We start from the raw sequence: 16,304 nt of genomic DNA on the forward strand, positions 1-16,304 counted from the left end.
CAAAGATCCACCATTTTACATATATACACATATATATAATTTCACTGTCTACTGGCCTTCATTGTTTCTGATCAGTGTTAGCCATTATAGTTGACCTTCAAACAACATGAGTATGAACTGTGTGGGTCAATTTATATGCAGATTTTTAAAAAATAAAACTTACATTGGGTGTGCCTGCCTCTCTGGCCTCTCCTTTCACCTCCTCCACCTCCTCCACCTCTTCCACCCCAGAGATAGCAAGACCAGCCAGCCTCTCTTCTTCTTCCTCCTTCTCAGCCAACTCAATGTGAAGATAATGAAGATGCAGAGCTTTATGATGATTCAGTTCTACTAATGAATAGTAAATACATTTCCTCTTCCTTATGATTTTCTAAATAACATTTTCTTTTCTGTAGCTTACTTTATTATAAAAATATAGTGTGTAATACATGTAACATATAAAATATGTGTTAATTGACTGTTGATGTTATTGATATTACTTCCAGTCAGCAGTATGCTATTAGTAGTTAAGTTTTGGAAAAGTCAAAATTATACAGAGATTTTCAACTGTGTGTGGGGAGGTCAGTTCTCCTAACTAACCCCCACTTTGCTCGAAGGTCAACTGTACTTATTTGTTGTTACTCTGTACATCATGACTCAATTTTCTCTTGATGTTTTCTTTTCCTCTTTCGCTTTTTATAGTTTGAGATATGTCTAAGTGTGGATATTTGCTTCTACTTATTCTAGGGCTTTATTGATCTTCTTATACCTGTAATTATGTTTTTCCTCAAGATTTTCAGCCACTATTTCTCTAAATATTTTCTCCTCTCTTTTATATCTTTCTTCTTCTAGGTTTCCTATTAAAAATATATATGACTGACTGTGTTCCACGGGTCTCTGAAGCTCTGCTGTTTTTTCTTCAATCTTTTTTCACTCTGTGTCTTTCAGATTAGATAATTTTTATTGATCTATCTTCTAGGTCACTGATTCTTTTTTTCTGCCATGTCAAATCCAGATGTAGAGTCCAATTGTAGAGGTTATTGAAATTTTCACTTTAATTTGCATATTTTCAATTCTAGAGTTTCTATTTAATCATTTTCATAGTTTCTGTATCTTTATTTACTCACTTGTTGAGTCATTGCCATGAGACTTTTCTTTAACCAATCAAACTTAGTTTTCTTTCATTCTTTGAACATATTTATAATAGTTGCTTTGAAATATTTTTCTGCTAACTCCAATGTCTGGACCTCAGTAGAGACAGTTTCTACTGTTGTGTTTTCCCTCTTAATTGTAAGTTAGATGTTTCTGGATTTTTTTCTTTTATTTATCACATACTTCCTTTGTTGAGAACTGGGCATTTTGGATAATATATTCGAACAATATTTTATCTTCAGGCTCCCCACCACTGCCACCAGCTGAGGCTTCTCATTTTATTGCATCTGTTTTCTTAATTGGAGGAATGTATCTCTCCTTGGATTGTAGTCACTGATGTCTCAGATTTTTAAAAAATACCTAGTTTTATTTTTAGTTCGACATCTTAGTGGTCACACCTATAGCTACGTTTTTGGTCAGTCAATAACTTGGGCAGATTGGAATCAAATACTGTGAGCCCTTATGACTTCCATTCTTTGATGATCTGTGCATGGAGCAGATAGCACATTTACAGTTCAAGATGTTTTCATGTCTGCCTCAGCTTTTGATTCCCACTGGGCCCTCTTTGGCCTTCCCTGAACACGCCTGCAGTTTTTCAGTCAGCCAGGCCTACAGGAGTACTCATCTAGCCCTTCTATAGCTCTCATTTTAAGAATCTCTCTATTAAATTTAAAGTTAGTTCATTACACTCCAAATGGGATTGCAGTCTCAAAGTAACAAGCTACATATTTTTAAAATATTTCCAATCAAATTTGTTACTTCTATTGACCACACCACTGAGTGTGAGATTTCATACTCCACTCCGAAGCCGTCACTGGTAAAATTACCACTTTAACTGGTCAATATGGTGTTAGCATTCCCACAACTTGAATTAACTTAGTTTTTTTTTTCTGACTATAAGTCCCTAATTTATCTTTTCATACAGCATTTACGTTAAGAAACTTGATATCATAAATTCTGTTTCTGCCTCTTTGAAATGTAAATTTCCCAGCCTCTTGCCGGTTTGCAAACCAACAATATCTTTCTCAAGGACCTGGGAGCCATCTATTTAAAATGCAGTCTTAAAGAAAGATGGAGCCCCTATCTCCCAGCCTCTGTGAGAGTGTAGGATCCTAACTTTGAAAAGTGCCAATTACCAAACACAAGTGGCCTAATCAAATTGACCAACCTCCATCCTAACATTCTCCAGTACTTTTCCAGTAGGTCACCCCAGTTCTTGAAAACTCTCCTACTTTTTGTTTTAGCAGAGTTGAGTTTAATCTTTCTCTTGTATTTCAATAGTCTTGAATAAATTCTTCCTCATCTGTTTAACTTCATTCAGTACAGTTAAAAGAAAAAAAAATAGCCAAGCTGGGGATAGGGGAATGAGTATCTGTGGGTAAGAATCCTTCAGATTCTCACTGTTCTTACCTGAAGCTTGGTCAACTTTTCATGAATAAATGTTACTTAATTTGTTGTTTGACTTTGGTTGATTTTCAGAGTCCTGATGGTTGTTTTTTGACAATTTTTTAATATTATACATGTTTGTTGGGGAAATTATTTGCTGACCTTTTCATTTCACTACAGCCACCTTCCAACATTTTCACAAGTCAGAATTTCAACATCATTGCCACGGAGAGTTCCCTGGCCATTTACACCTTTGGAGATCACTTTGTGCAGTCTTTTTTTCCCCCCAACACATTAATAAATCATGTATTAAAAAGAATTCTATTCTCACAGCATTACTAAATTTCCCTGTGAATACTTGACCATACAAAGGAAACTCTTCTTATGTTTACATTGTGTTTTACTTTATTTTGCAGAGTTGAGGCTAATCTGTCTTTCACCTGGAAGAAATGGTGAAATATTTCTTCTAGGATAGGTTAATACTTCATTTTTTTCTTCCTTTCTATCATTTTTTCCTTTTCTGATGGTATTTGTCATTTTCTTTAAAAAAAAAAAAAAACTAGATGAATTCTATCTGCTGATTGTCTCTTTTCTACAGGAATATTTACACTTCCAAAAAGAAATAGCCCCTACAAAGGACATGAACTCATCCTTTTTTATGGCTGCATAGTATTCTGTGGTGTATATGTGCCACATTTTCTTCATCCAGTCTGTCATTGATGGACATTTGGGTTGGTTCCAAGTCTTTGCTATTGTGAATAGTGCTGCAATAAACATACATGTGCACGTGTCTTTATAGCAGCATGATTTATAATCCTCTGGGGGTATGCCCACTAATGGGATGGCTGGGTCAAATGGTATTTCTAGTTCTAGATCCTTGAGGAATTGTCACACTGTCTTCCACAATGGTTGAACTAGTTTACAGTCAACTGGAAACCATCATTCTCAGCAAACTATTGCAAGAACAGAAAACCAAACACCACATGTTCTCACTCATAGGTGGGAATTGAACAATGAGAACACTTGGACACAGGAAGGAGAACATCATACACTGAGGCCTGTCATGGGGTGGGGGGAGGGAGGAGGGATAGCATTAGGAGATATACCTAATGTAAATGATGAGTTAATGGGTGCAGCACACCAACGTGGCACATGTATGCATATGTAACTAACCTGCACATTGTGCACATGTACCCTAGAACTTAAAGTATAATAAAATTTTTTTTAGAAAAAGAAATAGCTAAGCAAATTGGCAAAATATGACTTTTTATTTTTATTTTTAACCACCAGATTGGGTGTGCTGATACACCAAATGCCAGTCTTTTATCTTACTAGTTTTTCAAATAGAAAAGTGATACTAATGTTAATAATTAAACTTCCCAAGTTTTTTTGTCTCTCTCTGAATCAAGTTCATTGTCTCCTTACATGCTTCTCAGTTGACATTTGTGAAGGCAGATTATACACATGGGACAGTGGTGAATAAATCCACCCAAAATTCCTTTGCAGATCTTGAGTGTTTGCCATTAATCTCCATGATTTATTTACATTCTAACATTTAACCTTCCTGAGAATTTTTACTGTCTGATCTAATAATTCATATTTGCCTGCTTTAAAAATTTTCTGACCTACTTTTCCAAAATTGTGTTTGATAATTTTACTAGTATGTTTTTCAACACCCACATTCTTCCATATTTTGTGTGTGCATAGATAATATATGCATATGCAAAAATGTGCATTCATTATTGCATGGTTAAAGTTGAATTTATGTAGGGCTAGGGTTAGTATATCATTTATCCCTATTTTGTAGGATGATGAATAATATACAAAGATTTTAAGAAGCATACTGACATACTAGTAAAATTACTACTGCTACAATTATGTAATGTTTATTTATCACTTGTTGTGTGCTAAGAAGTCTTAAATGCTTTAATTCAGTAAGTTATTTTGCATTTACATTCACACTATGATGTAAATATTCTTATTATCACCATTTTATAAGCAAAAACATGTCAGGAGAGGCAAATAAAGTCTCAAGATGACATGAAACCAAAAATAACTAATTTGTAGTGATCTACCATAATAGCTTGTGTCACATGCTGTTCTAAGAGCTTTATATGTTTAACATGCTTAAATAATATACTGAATAAAATTATTATATAATCCAATTATTATTATTGTCTTCCTCATAATGTAAATGGGTAAACTAAAGCATACAGATGTTAAACTAGTTACTCATATTCATATAACTAATAACTGATCAATCTGGAATTAGAGTCTCACATCCTATTTCTTTAATGAGAGTTGGAGTTGGTGTTAGAACTCTGGTCACTTGGCACCACAGCCCCCTGCTTTGCCACTGCTTTCTACTGCCTTGCAGGCAAATTGCACATAGTTTTTGGAAGAATTATTGAAGTTTGGGATTAGATGAAACTTCAAAAGATGTTGTGAAAAATTTCGTTTGCATCTGTTGAAAAAACCTCGCCAAAATATCCTCAACAACTTTTTCTGCAAGCTCTGTTGAAAAATTACACTAATAGAAGAAATACTAACCCCAAGTGGCAACTTGTTCTATTTTGAGGTAATATTATTAGAAACTACTTTCCTCTATTAGGATGAAATTTGAATTCTCACAGTTGCAACTGAAATCCTTTGAGCCTGAATTGGCCATCTCAAGTTAAAAGAAATGTTTCATTCCTTTTCCACATTATAGTCCTTAAACATAGGAAATAAAACTTCTAAGGAATTTTCTCTAGTTTTCAGTTTCTTGAACTATCTCACATAGATCATGACTCTGAATTCTTTACCATTCTGGTTCTTCCCCTTTGGTACAAGAAACTTTATAAATGTTTCTTCTAATACATTAAGCACCACACATAATATTTCAGGTATGTTCTGAACCTTGTAGAATAGAGCAGAGCTAAAAGTTTCCATTTCATTCATGGAAATAATATAATGTAATGATCAAAGGAGTAAATGCTGAAATCAGCTGTCTAGTTTTGATTTCTGCTCTCAACATTCATAACTACATTATTTTGGACACATTTCCTCAACTCTCTTTTACCTCCTTGATAAAATAACAAGATAACAATTGTGTCTACTTTGTTGAGCTGGTATGAGAATTAAGTATGAACATAGAGTTAAGCATTTAGAAAACTGCCTGGCATGGATGTCTGAAATCAGAAACTGTCCATAATATTATTTAAAAATTCAGGCACTTATTGAAGATCTGTTGTGTATAGACATTGACCGTGTAAAGAGAGAAAAGTTATAGTCTGCATTCCCAAGGCATTTCCACTTAAAATTTTAGGCTTTATATTTCTTGTGAAGCAACCTATGAGTTTATTTGATTTTGGTAAATCATAAATCATGTCATACTGTGGACTCATAATTAGATAATAGTAAGGGAAAATCTTTGAGCCCTGTTTTATGGCTACTGCTGTGAAATGCTATCTCTTCTTTCCAATTCTATTCTAATCTAGGTCATCTAGTTACCTCTTTTGGAATCCTGATTGTGTCTTCCAGGGTACTGGTTTTCTATCCACGCTCCATGCCATATGTGCATATGAGAAGCCTTCCATCAATGTCAACCAAGTCATGATAAAATGTGAAGTAGAAAAGAATCAAAAGCACAGCCTTCAGCAACCCATTGGAGAGTCCCCCTGTGGGGAGCCATTTACACAGGAATCTACCTAACAGTATTCACACCTGGAATATTTGTTAATTTTGTTAATGAGAACACTATGGGAGACTTTTTCAGAAGCCTTGTTTTAATCTGAATGTCTGTCATCGATTTACATAACATTACCTGCTTGGTAATCCTAACTATATTTTTTTCAAAGGAAGAACTAAGTTTAGTTGAGTGCAATTTTTCTCAGAGAACCTGTGCTGATGCTTCGTAATAACTGTCTTCTTCTAAAAGGGCTCTCAGAAATCTTTCAAAGAATCATCTATATAATCTAACCAGAGATTAATGGTAAATGTGCCTTTTGTACTTTTAGACATATTTCTGTTTCATTTTGAAAGTTGAGACTTTATTTTTTTATCACCAACCTTGTCTCCACCATTAACTGCCAAGACAGGTAATGATGGTTTAGAAATCTCATTTACAAATTCTCTCAGAGTTTTGAGATTTAATTTTGCATTTAATGCCTCTACACTTGAAGCATTTAAAGATATCCCTTACAATCACCTCATTTCTTTTGGTTTCAATTACTCATCTTTAATGCTTTTCAGACCTCTTCAATCTGAAAATCTCTTTTGACAGAAGATGGAAACAAAATCTATTATTATGCCACCAAGCTCAAATTGATGACTTCCTTTCTATCTTTGCTAAAAATAAATGTGACCCTTTTTAATATCCTTTGCATTTCTGTAACCTCTATTCTTTCTGATTTTAGCCTTCATGACCATTTTCCTAGGTCTAAGACATTTCTATATTTGTCTGAATATAGACCCTTCTTTAGTGCATTTAACCATTCCTTCCACAAATATATGTTGTATCCATCAAGCCCTGTTCTAGGCACTAAGGATACAGTGGTGAATGAAACAGGCTTATTACTTGCCTTACGTCCTCCTATCTGGTATAAATCTTTGTTTATTGGATTTATCTCCTTACCTTTTTCCTGTCTAATGACAATTTTCTTTCAATGTTGAGCTTTTAGTGTTTAAGCATCATTTAGCTCTTATGAAATGTCTTTTCAATTAGATCCCTGGTTTCTTAGAATAATTATTAATTCCCCTGCTGACATTCCTTGAAATCAGTCATTTGAATATCCATGTCAATATCTATATTTTCCTCCCTATCATTTCTCTCCCATAATATTTCCATAATTTTATAAAACTAAAGACAGCAATATGGGACCAAAGGTTTTGTCATAATTCATGCATATGTTGGGTTTTAAGTCTCAGATTACTTATTTTTCACTTCTTCATTATTCCATTATTATCAGGTAAGGATTTTTTTCCTTGATATATTAAATCACCAAGATATTTTGGCCACAAGAGGTTTATTAGGAATATACTAAAAACATGGGCTGAGAAGATTTTTCTCTTCTGCGTGTGATCATACTTTTTATTACAAATTTAAAATTTTGTCTGTATTCTAGGAATAGCCCTGCACTAGTCTATGCCATCCTTGTTATATGGACTTGGAGCATGCTGCAGTTTCCACTTGACCTGGCAGGTAAGTATCCTGATGTTTGTGCAAAAAACCAGAAAATTACACCTCTTGATTATCAATTATACTAAAACTAAGAAGGCAAGTGAAAGGATTATCATGTCTATATCCCAGTGTTAGTTCTAGTTCAGCTTAGAAGGAAAGTAGATTGAAACTTAGTAAGCCAAGAAGAGTGGATCCACTCTGGTACATGGTAAGCTTAAGATAGCAGAGCAGATAATTGCACAGCATTATATTTACTTCAAACAACAGTTCCATCAGTTATGATTTATAAGACTTCCTGCAAACCAGGTGATACCTCTGTGTCTCAGCTTTCTTTCATCCATGAAATAGGGATGATAATCATAGTCACTAGGATTGAAGATTCTTGTCATGACTCAGTAATATACACTTTGCTTAGCAAGTTGCTGCCATAAATGTTTTATCTCTTATTATTTATAAGAAGTAATTTTCATTCTTTTTCCAGACCCATGTATTAGAACTTCAGAAGGCATAGGAGCAGTTAAAATTGTCCTCATTGGTGGTCCTTGGAATCTCATTGGTCTTATTTTAATAAAAACATAAATCCCTAAGATTTTGCAAGAAGTAATCTCTTTCCCAGGCATTTCATACTAGCAATAATCTAGGGCTTCATTGTCCAACAGGGGACCACCAACCACACATGGCTCTTTAAACTGAAATTAATTAAAAATGTAAAACATTAAAAGTCCAATTCCTCAGTCATACTAGCCACATTTCAACTGCGCAGTTGCCACAAATGGCTACCATATTGGACAGCAGTAATATGGGACACTTCTACCATCACAGAAAGTTCAATTGAGCATTGTTGATCTGGAGTCATCTGAAAACTTCTTGGAACCCTAGAATTTTGATTTGAGAATTCTCCTGGATGTCACTTTACTACAAAGAAATTCTAGAAATTAATAATTACATTTTCCTTAGCCCAACTTGTTTATTTATGACACCTTACTTGCTGGCCTCAGGATTAGAATTAATCCTTAGGACAGGGATATTTAACTTTTTTCTCCTTTTTTGGTTCACTTTTGTAGACTCATAGGTCTGAGGCCATTTTAAACATAGCATCCACTTGTTGAAATTATTAACAATTTGAAATAGATGGGAAAACTTGCTGTAGCTTTTAAGGAATACCAAAAATGGAATCACTTATTAATAATTACAAACAAATCTATGCTAATAACACACACACACACACACACACACACACACCCACACACACAGATTTTTGTCATAATGAGCCCTGAAAGGTATGGTCTGGACTCATTGGTCCAGTTGGTATCCACTTATAGAATATTAGGTGCCATCACATTAGATATTGAGTTAATACCTTTAGAAGGTCCTTTGGGAGCCATTTCCTGGCCCTCATTTCTTAGGAAAGGCTACCATTGATATAACCTTGGTTTCTCTTTTGTCTTTCACCCTGCCAATCCTCACCCTCCCATATCTTGTGGTTTGTTGCCTTGCTAAGAAAATTTGTATTTAAGAAGGACATTTTGTAAACTTTCAGGGGTGATAATGTTATGCAGCTGTTTGAAAAACAAAGACCAAATGTTACTTCTGACTAAATCATTATTGTATTTTCCAACAAATAGTACATTATGTTTATCCATATCAAAGCAGCTTCATAATATTTGCAGGCTCCAGTAGACAATGGCATTCTTTGTTTGAAAACTCCAAATGGAAGGCTTCATTATTATAAAAGGATTATTTTCTGCCCTTGACCCTGAATTAAATTTACATTTGAGAAATTAAGACAAAAGGTTCTTCTGTTGATTGGACCTCCTTTTGTTTAACTGGAAAATCAGTAATTATATCCAGTCTTTCTTGTAAACTGTGAAACAAAGCACAAGGAATTAAGACAAAATAAAATAACAATGGCATTTATTCAGGTTTTTTTCCTCCATCATTTGAAAAATATGTTTAATATGAATTAAGTTTGAATTTGAATATAAGCACTTGAATTTTCACAGCACAGTTTACACACATGCTTGAGTGTGTAAACCAACAAACAGGTAGATCCTAAAAAGAGTATATAGAATGATCAGAGCCACGTACACTTTGCTCCGTTTCTCAAGCTTATCGATCAAGCAAATCATTCGTGATCCTAACGGGAAGATCACGTGGACAGGGAAAAAGTGGACAGGAGGCAGGGCTGTTATTCTAATGGAAACAAAATGAGCCAATGAATAGGGACCCCTCTCCTCACTGATATGATTGTTATCCCAGTTTTCAAAGGAAGAAACTGTGGCCCGGGAAGGCTTAGTGACCCCGCCAGCAACTCACTGCTGGAAAATGAGGCAGTCATGCTCTCTGACTTGAGGCTGTGAGCATGTAACTGTGAGTCTTCCTTACACTGTGGATCCCAGGATCACAATGGCAGCTTCCTTTATTTTTTATTCCCCCCCTGTGGTGCAGCTTCAGCCTCACAAGGAGCTTGAGCTATGAGCACTTGTAACCATGCCTGGCTCCTAGAATCTATTTCATGTGGTGCTTTGCCCAGGTTGAGGACTAGATGATCTTACATTTTCTATTTGGATGCAAGTCACAGGGCAAGGTGTTTTCACTTGTTCCACTCAGAATTAAATCACGGGATCATTCCATTTCATTTCCATTCTGTATTCACAGAATTATTACTAGCACAGTCCCCATTGTTAATGACTTGTCCCCATGTCATTGTCTTATATGTCTACACTTCCAAGAGAGATAGTAACTAGTCTGTCCTGTGTTTTCAGTACAGAACGTCGTTTGCCCCGTGTCTGTGACAGAGAGGGGATTCCCCAGCCTGTTCTTTTGCCAGTACAGTGCGGATCTGTGGAACATCGGAATCAGCGTCTTCATACAAGATGGCCCCTTCCTTGTGGTGCGTCTCATACTGATGACCTATTTCAAAGTGATCAATCAGATGCTGGTGTTCTTTGCAGTGAAGAACTTCCTCGTGGTGGTGTTGCAACTCTACCGCTTGGTGGTGCTGGCATTGGCAGTCCGTGCTTCATTGAGAAGTCAGTCAGAAGGCCCGAAAGGAGAACATGGTTGCCGGGGACAGACCTCTGAGAGTGGGTCCTCTCCGCGGGACTGGCAGAGCGAGTCTAAGGAGGGCCTGGCTATTCCTTTGCGGGGCTCCCCAGTCACCGACGATTCCCAACCCACCCCTTAGTTATTGATTGGCAGGGGTCTGCGGCTAGAACCTGACTCCCTGGTTCTTCTTATAGGGAGGATCCTCCTTCTCCCCCAGCCTTGGCATATAATAATTTTCAAAAGAACAGCATAAAAAGGTGATCTTAAACCAAAGCTGAGGAATTTTCTTTTTTCAACTGAATAGAAGGAACTTTGATTAGTGACTATTGCTACAACTTCTGTGTGATGGTATCAGATGTTATAGTTGTTCAACGACTAAGTGATTTGTTTGTCTTGAACTGTTTGAAAAGCTGTGGAAGGGGTTACAGTGACATGCCCTCGAAAGATTTAGTGCAGACGAACTGTCGCGGCTGTTACCTGAAAATAGAGAAGCTTTGAACTTTGGCTCCATTGTCAGACTATTTCGTCTGATCTTTTCTGCAATGTCCCTCTGACATCAAAAAATGTACATTCAGTGAATGCAGAACAAATGAAGGGAAAAGTGCCTTTAAAATTACCTCACTGTGGGCTGGAAGCAGCGAAAATCTCTGCCCAGCTTCCGTATCATAGAGAGCCTTATTCATCGCTGCACAGACCTTTCCAGGAAAATCATTTTTCTGGGCTGATGTTGCATTCTGCCATGGCGCATATGCTCTTACAGAGATTTTATTGCTTTTGGCTTGGGTGCTACAAAATTCACAGCAAGTCATTTTGGTTACATATCTACTGGTTGCAAGGCAGGAAATACTGGTGAAATGCTAGCAAAGTCACAATTTCTACTCCGGACATGATTTGCACTGTTCGTCAGTATTTTTCTGAACCCTACTTTACCATTTTCTATATTGCCAAGCTGAATCACGTGGGCTGATGCAGGGAAGCTCTGAAGCGGTGAATAAAGGTGTTTCGGGCCCTGTAAGTGTTACCATGGTTTCTGGTGTCTGCCAGCAGTAGCGAACAAAGCTGCAGCTTTTCTGAACCGCCACTATTGGAGGTGGCCTTTGGTCTCAGGGAACATGGTGATGGAGGCTTGCATCAGCCCCACCCAGGGCCAACAGCCCTTGTGGAGTGACGGGAGTCGGAATGTGCTACCCTGTTGTGGGAATCAGGCAATTCGCTTTATTTTCTTGTATTAAGACTTCATTTTCCCAGTATTGAAATAGCCATACTTTTCCTTTACATACCTCTATACTTTCCAGATGGAGGTGATTCAGAACCTTTTAAAGTGATTTTTGCTTTTAAAGATACAGTGTGAAAATTTGCTCGGGTGTATAGCAGTAATTACATGATGCAAGCAGTTCCAAAACTGTTCTTTTAGGTTCAAAACCTAATTCCCCCGGATTAGTATACTCGAGAATTCAAAGGGACATTTAAGGTGGGGTATGCTCTTAATTTGGTATGACAACCAGTTGGGACAATTTTATCTGTAACTCTCTGGGTGAGATGATACCTATTAGAAATATTTTCTACAAACTTTTATACACAAATTCTGTTTTTATACAGAGTCATGCATATTTTCTTGTAAATGACTTCTTCAGCGCCATTGTCATATGTTTTTATTTCTTTCTTCCTTGTGCTTCTAATTTTAACAATATAATGACTATAAAATGACACATGGAACTAATGGAATACATTTATGATTTTCCATAATAATTTTATGAAAGTTAAGATCAAGAAATTATATGTATATGAAGTAAAGCACTTGACAACTTTTAAGGGCATGTTATTTAAAGTGCTCAGCAGTTGAAAGCAAAATAATAACTGCTATTTATAAAAATGCCTCAGCAGAATCTGTTTTTATGTTGACTGCTTTATGTTGAATATTTTCTTCCACAACATGTATGTGCTGCTTATTATTGCAGATTTGCTCATGGCATACTTTTCATGTTTTAATTTTTTTCTTCCAGCAAAACAAACACTGAGGCCCTAAAAATAGATAAAGTATAAAGTAGTACGGCTGTTGCAAGGATATTTTTAAATGCTTTCAAATCTCAGACTTGGCTTGGCTTCGTGAATGAGTTTCTAGTGTTTAAATTAAAGTATTTTGTAATTAGCACTCCTCGTGGGCTTGAGAAATAAAAAGCCTGTCCAAAGTCTAGCTTTATTTAGAGGGTCAGGAAGTCAAAGAGCACCCAGGACCATCTTGGCAAATAATAGTGGCAAAAATAGACCCAGGTTCTGCAAGGTTTTCCAGGAAAATCTGCTTGGGGCAGCATTTGTTAACCTAGCTGCCAGTACTCCCACTCTCTTAGACTGGCTGCTTTTATAGTAGGAAAAAACAATCTGCATTTGCTTAGTTTATTTGAAAGAAAGCTCTAAACCTAGGTTATATATTAGCCATTCCTAAGACTCCTGATTAAATATTATAAATTTATTCAGTTAATTGTCGTTTTTAATGTAGACTGCTAAATACTGTAATGTTTCAAAACATCGAAGTGTTTGTTATAAAGTGGCTAGAACATCCATTACCTCCCATGTGTGGACACCCTGGGACTTGTTTACATTTTATTTGTAATAAGATAACTGACTCACAACACCTGTATAATGTGATGCAAGCCATCCTCTCTATCATAACCCCTCCCCCAGACACACAGCAGGTCAGTCCCCGACCCCTGAAGAAAGTGGCTTATTTGAGGTTGTTGGTGCTGTTATTATTATTGCCATAGTTGTTATTTAATGCTTGATTAAAGCTCAGTCAAATGTCCTTCCTAAAAACATGTCATTCCACTTGTGAAAGAAAACACAATGTGCATGTTTCAATGATACTGTGCGTAAACACACCTCACCATCATCTTGTGGGTTTCCTTTGCCCTTACTGGACGACTCTCAGAGGACATGACTTGACATAGTAATAGTAGTAAACTATCCTTATCTTTGATTATTCTTTTAATTTTTATTTGAGCTGTTTCAACAGCATAATAAACTAAAATTTTGAATTGGCCAATAATATTCTTTATAATCTTCCAGTGAAGAGTCTGATACAAATTTTCTCTTGGCTGTGTTGTAGTTCCACTAACAAATAGCACTTCAGGCCTCATAGAACCATATAGATATGGCCAAGGAATATCAGGGTTCACTATTATAATACTAATTGCTAACTCATTAAACTCATTATTTAATTGAACATTTTCAAAGCTCTGGAAAGGCATGCATTTGTAGGTGCACATGCTTTAAGATTTCTATGCATCTTTCAGAGTTGAATGTAATAATGTTTGGCATTTGATTCTTGATAATTCTTAACCAACTTTTCCTGTTAAAAGAGAGAAAGAATTGCAAATGTCAGGCATCTGTCCACTGTAGCCCTCCTCCAATGCCAAGAAAGAGGGATGGTGACGTATACTACAGCGACGCAAATGAAAAACCAAACAGTCTTGAATTACAAGAAAAAAAGGGGATTGTTATTCTTTTTTCTAATTTCAGACTGCTTTTTACTTACTGGACATTCTGATTTGCTCTCAGAAACATCTGATTTGGGGTTAAACTAGGCAGCTGGAGGATGTTTACAGCTTTGAGGCTTCAAATAAGTTTCCATATGCAGGGAATAACTTTAAACAATGTTTGAATAATTAACTGCTATGGTCTTGTATTTTATGTGTATCTATTTCATCCTCTGACTCTTTCTTACTAGAATACCATTTAAGAATATTTTCTCTGCAGTATTCATATTTATACTATTTTGCTATGAGTGGCCTTTGTATTTTATTATATGTATTAAATAGTGTGTGCACAACTTTACCTTAATGTGGATTTTTTTTGCTGGTTTTTCATGTCTTTGTTCTCTACTGCAATTCATTTCCTTTATGGTTTTTAAGCTCTGGTTTAAAAAATAAAACTGATCTATTTAGAATATGATTAAAGTGGCATTTCAAACCAGTGAGGAAAGGCTGACCAATTTTACAAATGATGTTGGGAAATTTTGCAATCCATCTGGAAAAAATAAAGTTAGATTTTTATCTCCTGCAATATATAGAAATAAATTCCAGATGGATTAAAGATGTAAATGTAAAATGAAAACTATAAATATTAGAAGAAAATATGCAGTCTGTCTTTAGCCTGTGGGGGATGGGAACGATCTTCTGAAACAAGACATGAAACTCAGAAGCTACAGAAGAATTGACAGATTTTTCCTACATAAAAGCTTAATGTTTCTCAGTGGCAAAAGCTATCATAAATACATCACTCTTATTTTCTTTTCTGGAGAAAGGAGTCAGAGAAATCAGACAAGAGAAATGAGAGGTATAGAAATTGGAAAGAAGGAGCCAAATTTATCATTTATTCATAGAAGACTGAGTCTCGAACATCCAAGGAAAACATATTAAACCTAAGAAACTTAAGGATAATCTGAAATCACACACAAAAATCAATAGCTTTTCTACATACAAAATCACATAGAATATATACTTGAAGAAGATATTTCCTTTGCAATATAAACTAAATCTATAAAATACATAGGAATAAACTCGGGAAATGTATAAGATCTATGTGAAGAAAACTTAAAAATGATTGTGAGGGCCATACATGAATAATTTAACAAAAAGAAAGACATTATTTTATGGGGATTGGTAAGAAGCCTTGATTTTTTTTTTTAAAGTTTCGATTTTCCCTAAATTGATCTATAAATAGATCAAGTAGTACAATCTTCATCATGCTATCAACAAGATATTAATTTTTTTGTGACTGCCCAAGTTGATTCTAAAGATTTCATGATAAAATAAGCATGAAAGAATAGTTAGAAAACACCAAAAGAAAGTTGAAAAATGAGAGAGATATTTCAATATATCTACATATATTATACAACTACAATAACCAAGAGAATTTGGTTCTGAAATATGAATAAGCAGGCCAAAAAGCTGAACAGAATAAGTTTAATAAATAGACTGAGCCACACAAGGGATTCTGATATATGATAAATCATGGGTGGGGTAAAATATTATAAATGGTTTAGGTTTTGGAAAATATTAAATTAGATCCTTACCTCAATCCTTATGTCTAAAACATTTCCAGGTAGATTAAATAACTAAACATTTAAAATAAAATAAGCACAGAAAACTTTGTTTTTATAATTGCGATGGTGAGAATGCTTTTTGAGCATGATATGAAATGAGACACCATAGAAGAGTCATAAATTTCAGCTCATAAAATTAAAAATTTTAGCATTGTAAAAATACCATAAGCAAATTCAAATGTTGAACAATGAACTGAGTTAATTTGTTTGCAAGAAATATAACAATGCATTAGTTTTCTTAATGAACAAACCGTTCTTACAAATAAGAAAAAAAAAAATCACTGAAAAAATGAGCAAAAGACATAAGTGTATGATTAACTGCAAAAGGAATAGTTGAAGAAATGCAAATCAAACCACAATGAAATACCATTTTTCAAATGCAGACTCAACTGCAGGGTAACCGTTTTTCACTTAGTTGGTTGGCAAAGACCCAAAAGTTCTTTAGAATGCTGTATTAGAGGGCAACAAGGAAAGTAG

At 35.3% G+C, this 16,304-nt stretch overlaps 1 protein-coding gene across 1 annotated transcript in view; it reads left to right on the plus strand.

The window, feature by feature from the left end:
* Positions 1-14,557, plus strand: part of TMEM26 (transmembrane protein 26) — a 65,613-nt gene extending 51,056 nt beyond the window's left edge. The window contains exons 5-6 of the mRNA XM_001094188.4: positions 7,623-7,699; positions 10,444-14,557. Of these exons, the coding sequence (XP_001094188.2) occupies positions 7,623-7,699; positions 10,444-10,865 (499 nt within the window). The 3' untranslated portion in view covers positions 10,866-14,557. The remainder of the gene's footprint in view (positions 1-7,622; positions 7,700-10,443) is intronic.
* Positions 14,558-16,304: the final 1,747 nt, after the last annotated feature.

The sequence above is a fragment of the Macaca mulatta genome, chromosome 9 (genome assembly GCF_049350105.2).
Source record: "Macaca mulatta isolate MMU2019108-1 chromosome 9, T2T-MMU8v2.0, whole genome shotgun sequence".
NCBI lineage: Eukaryota > Metazoa > Chordata > Mammalia > Primates > Cercopithecidae > Macaca > Macaca mulatta.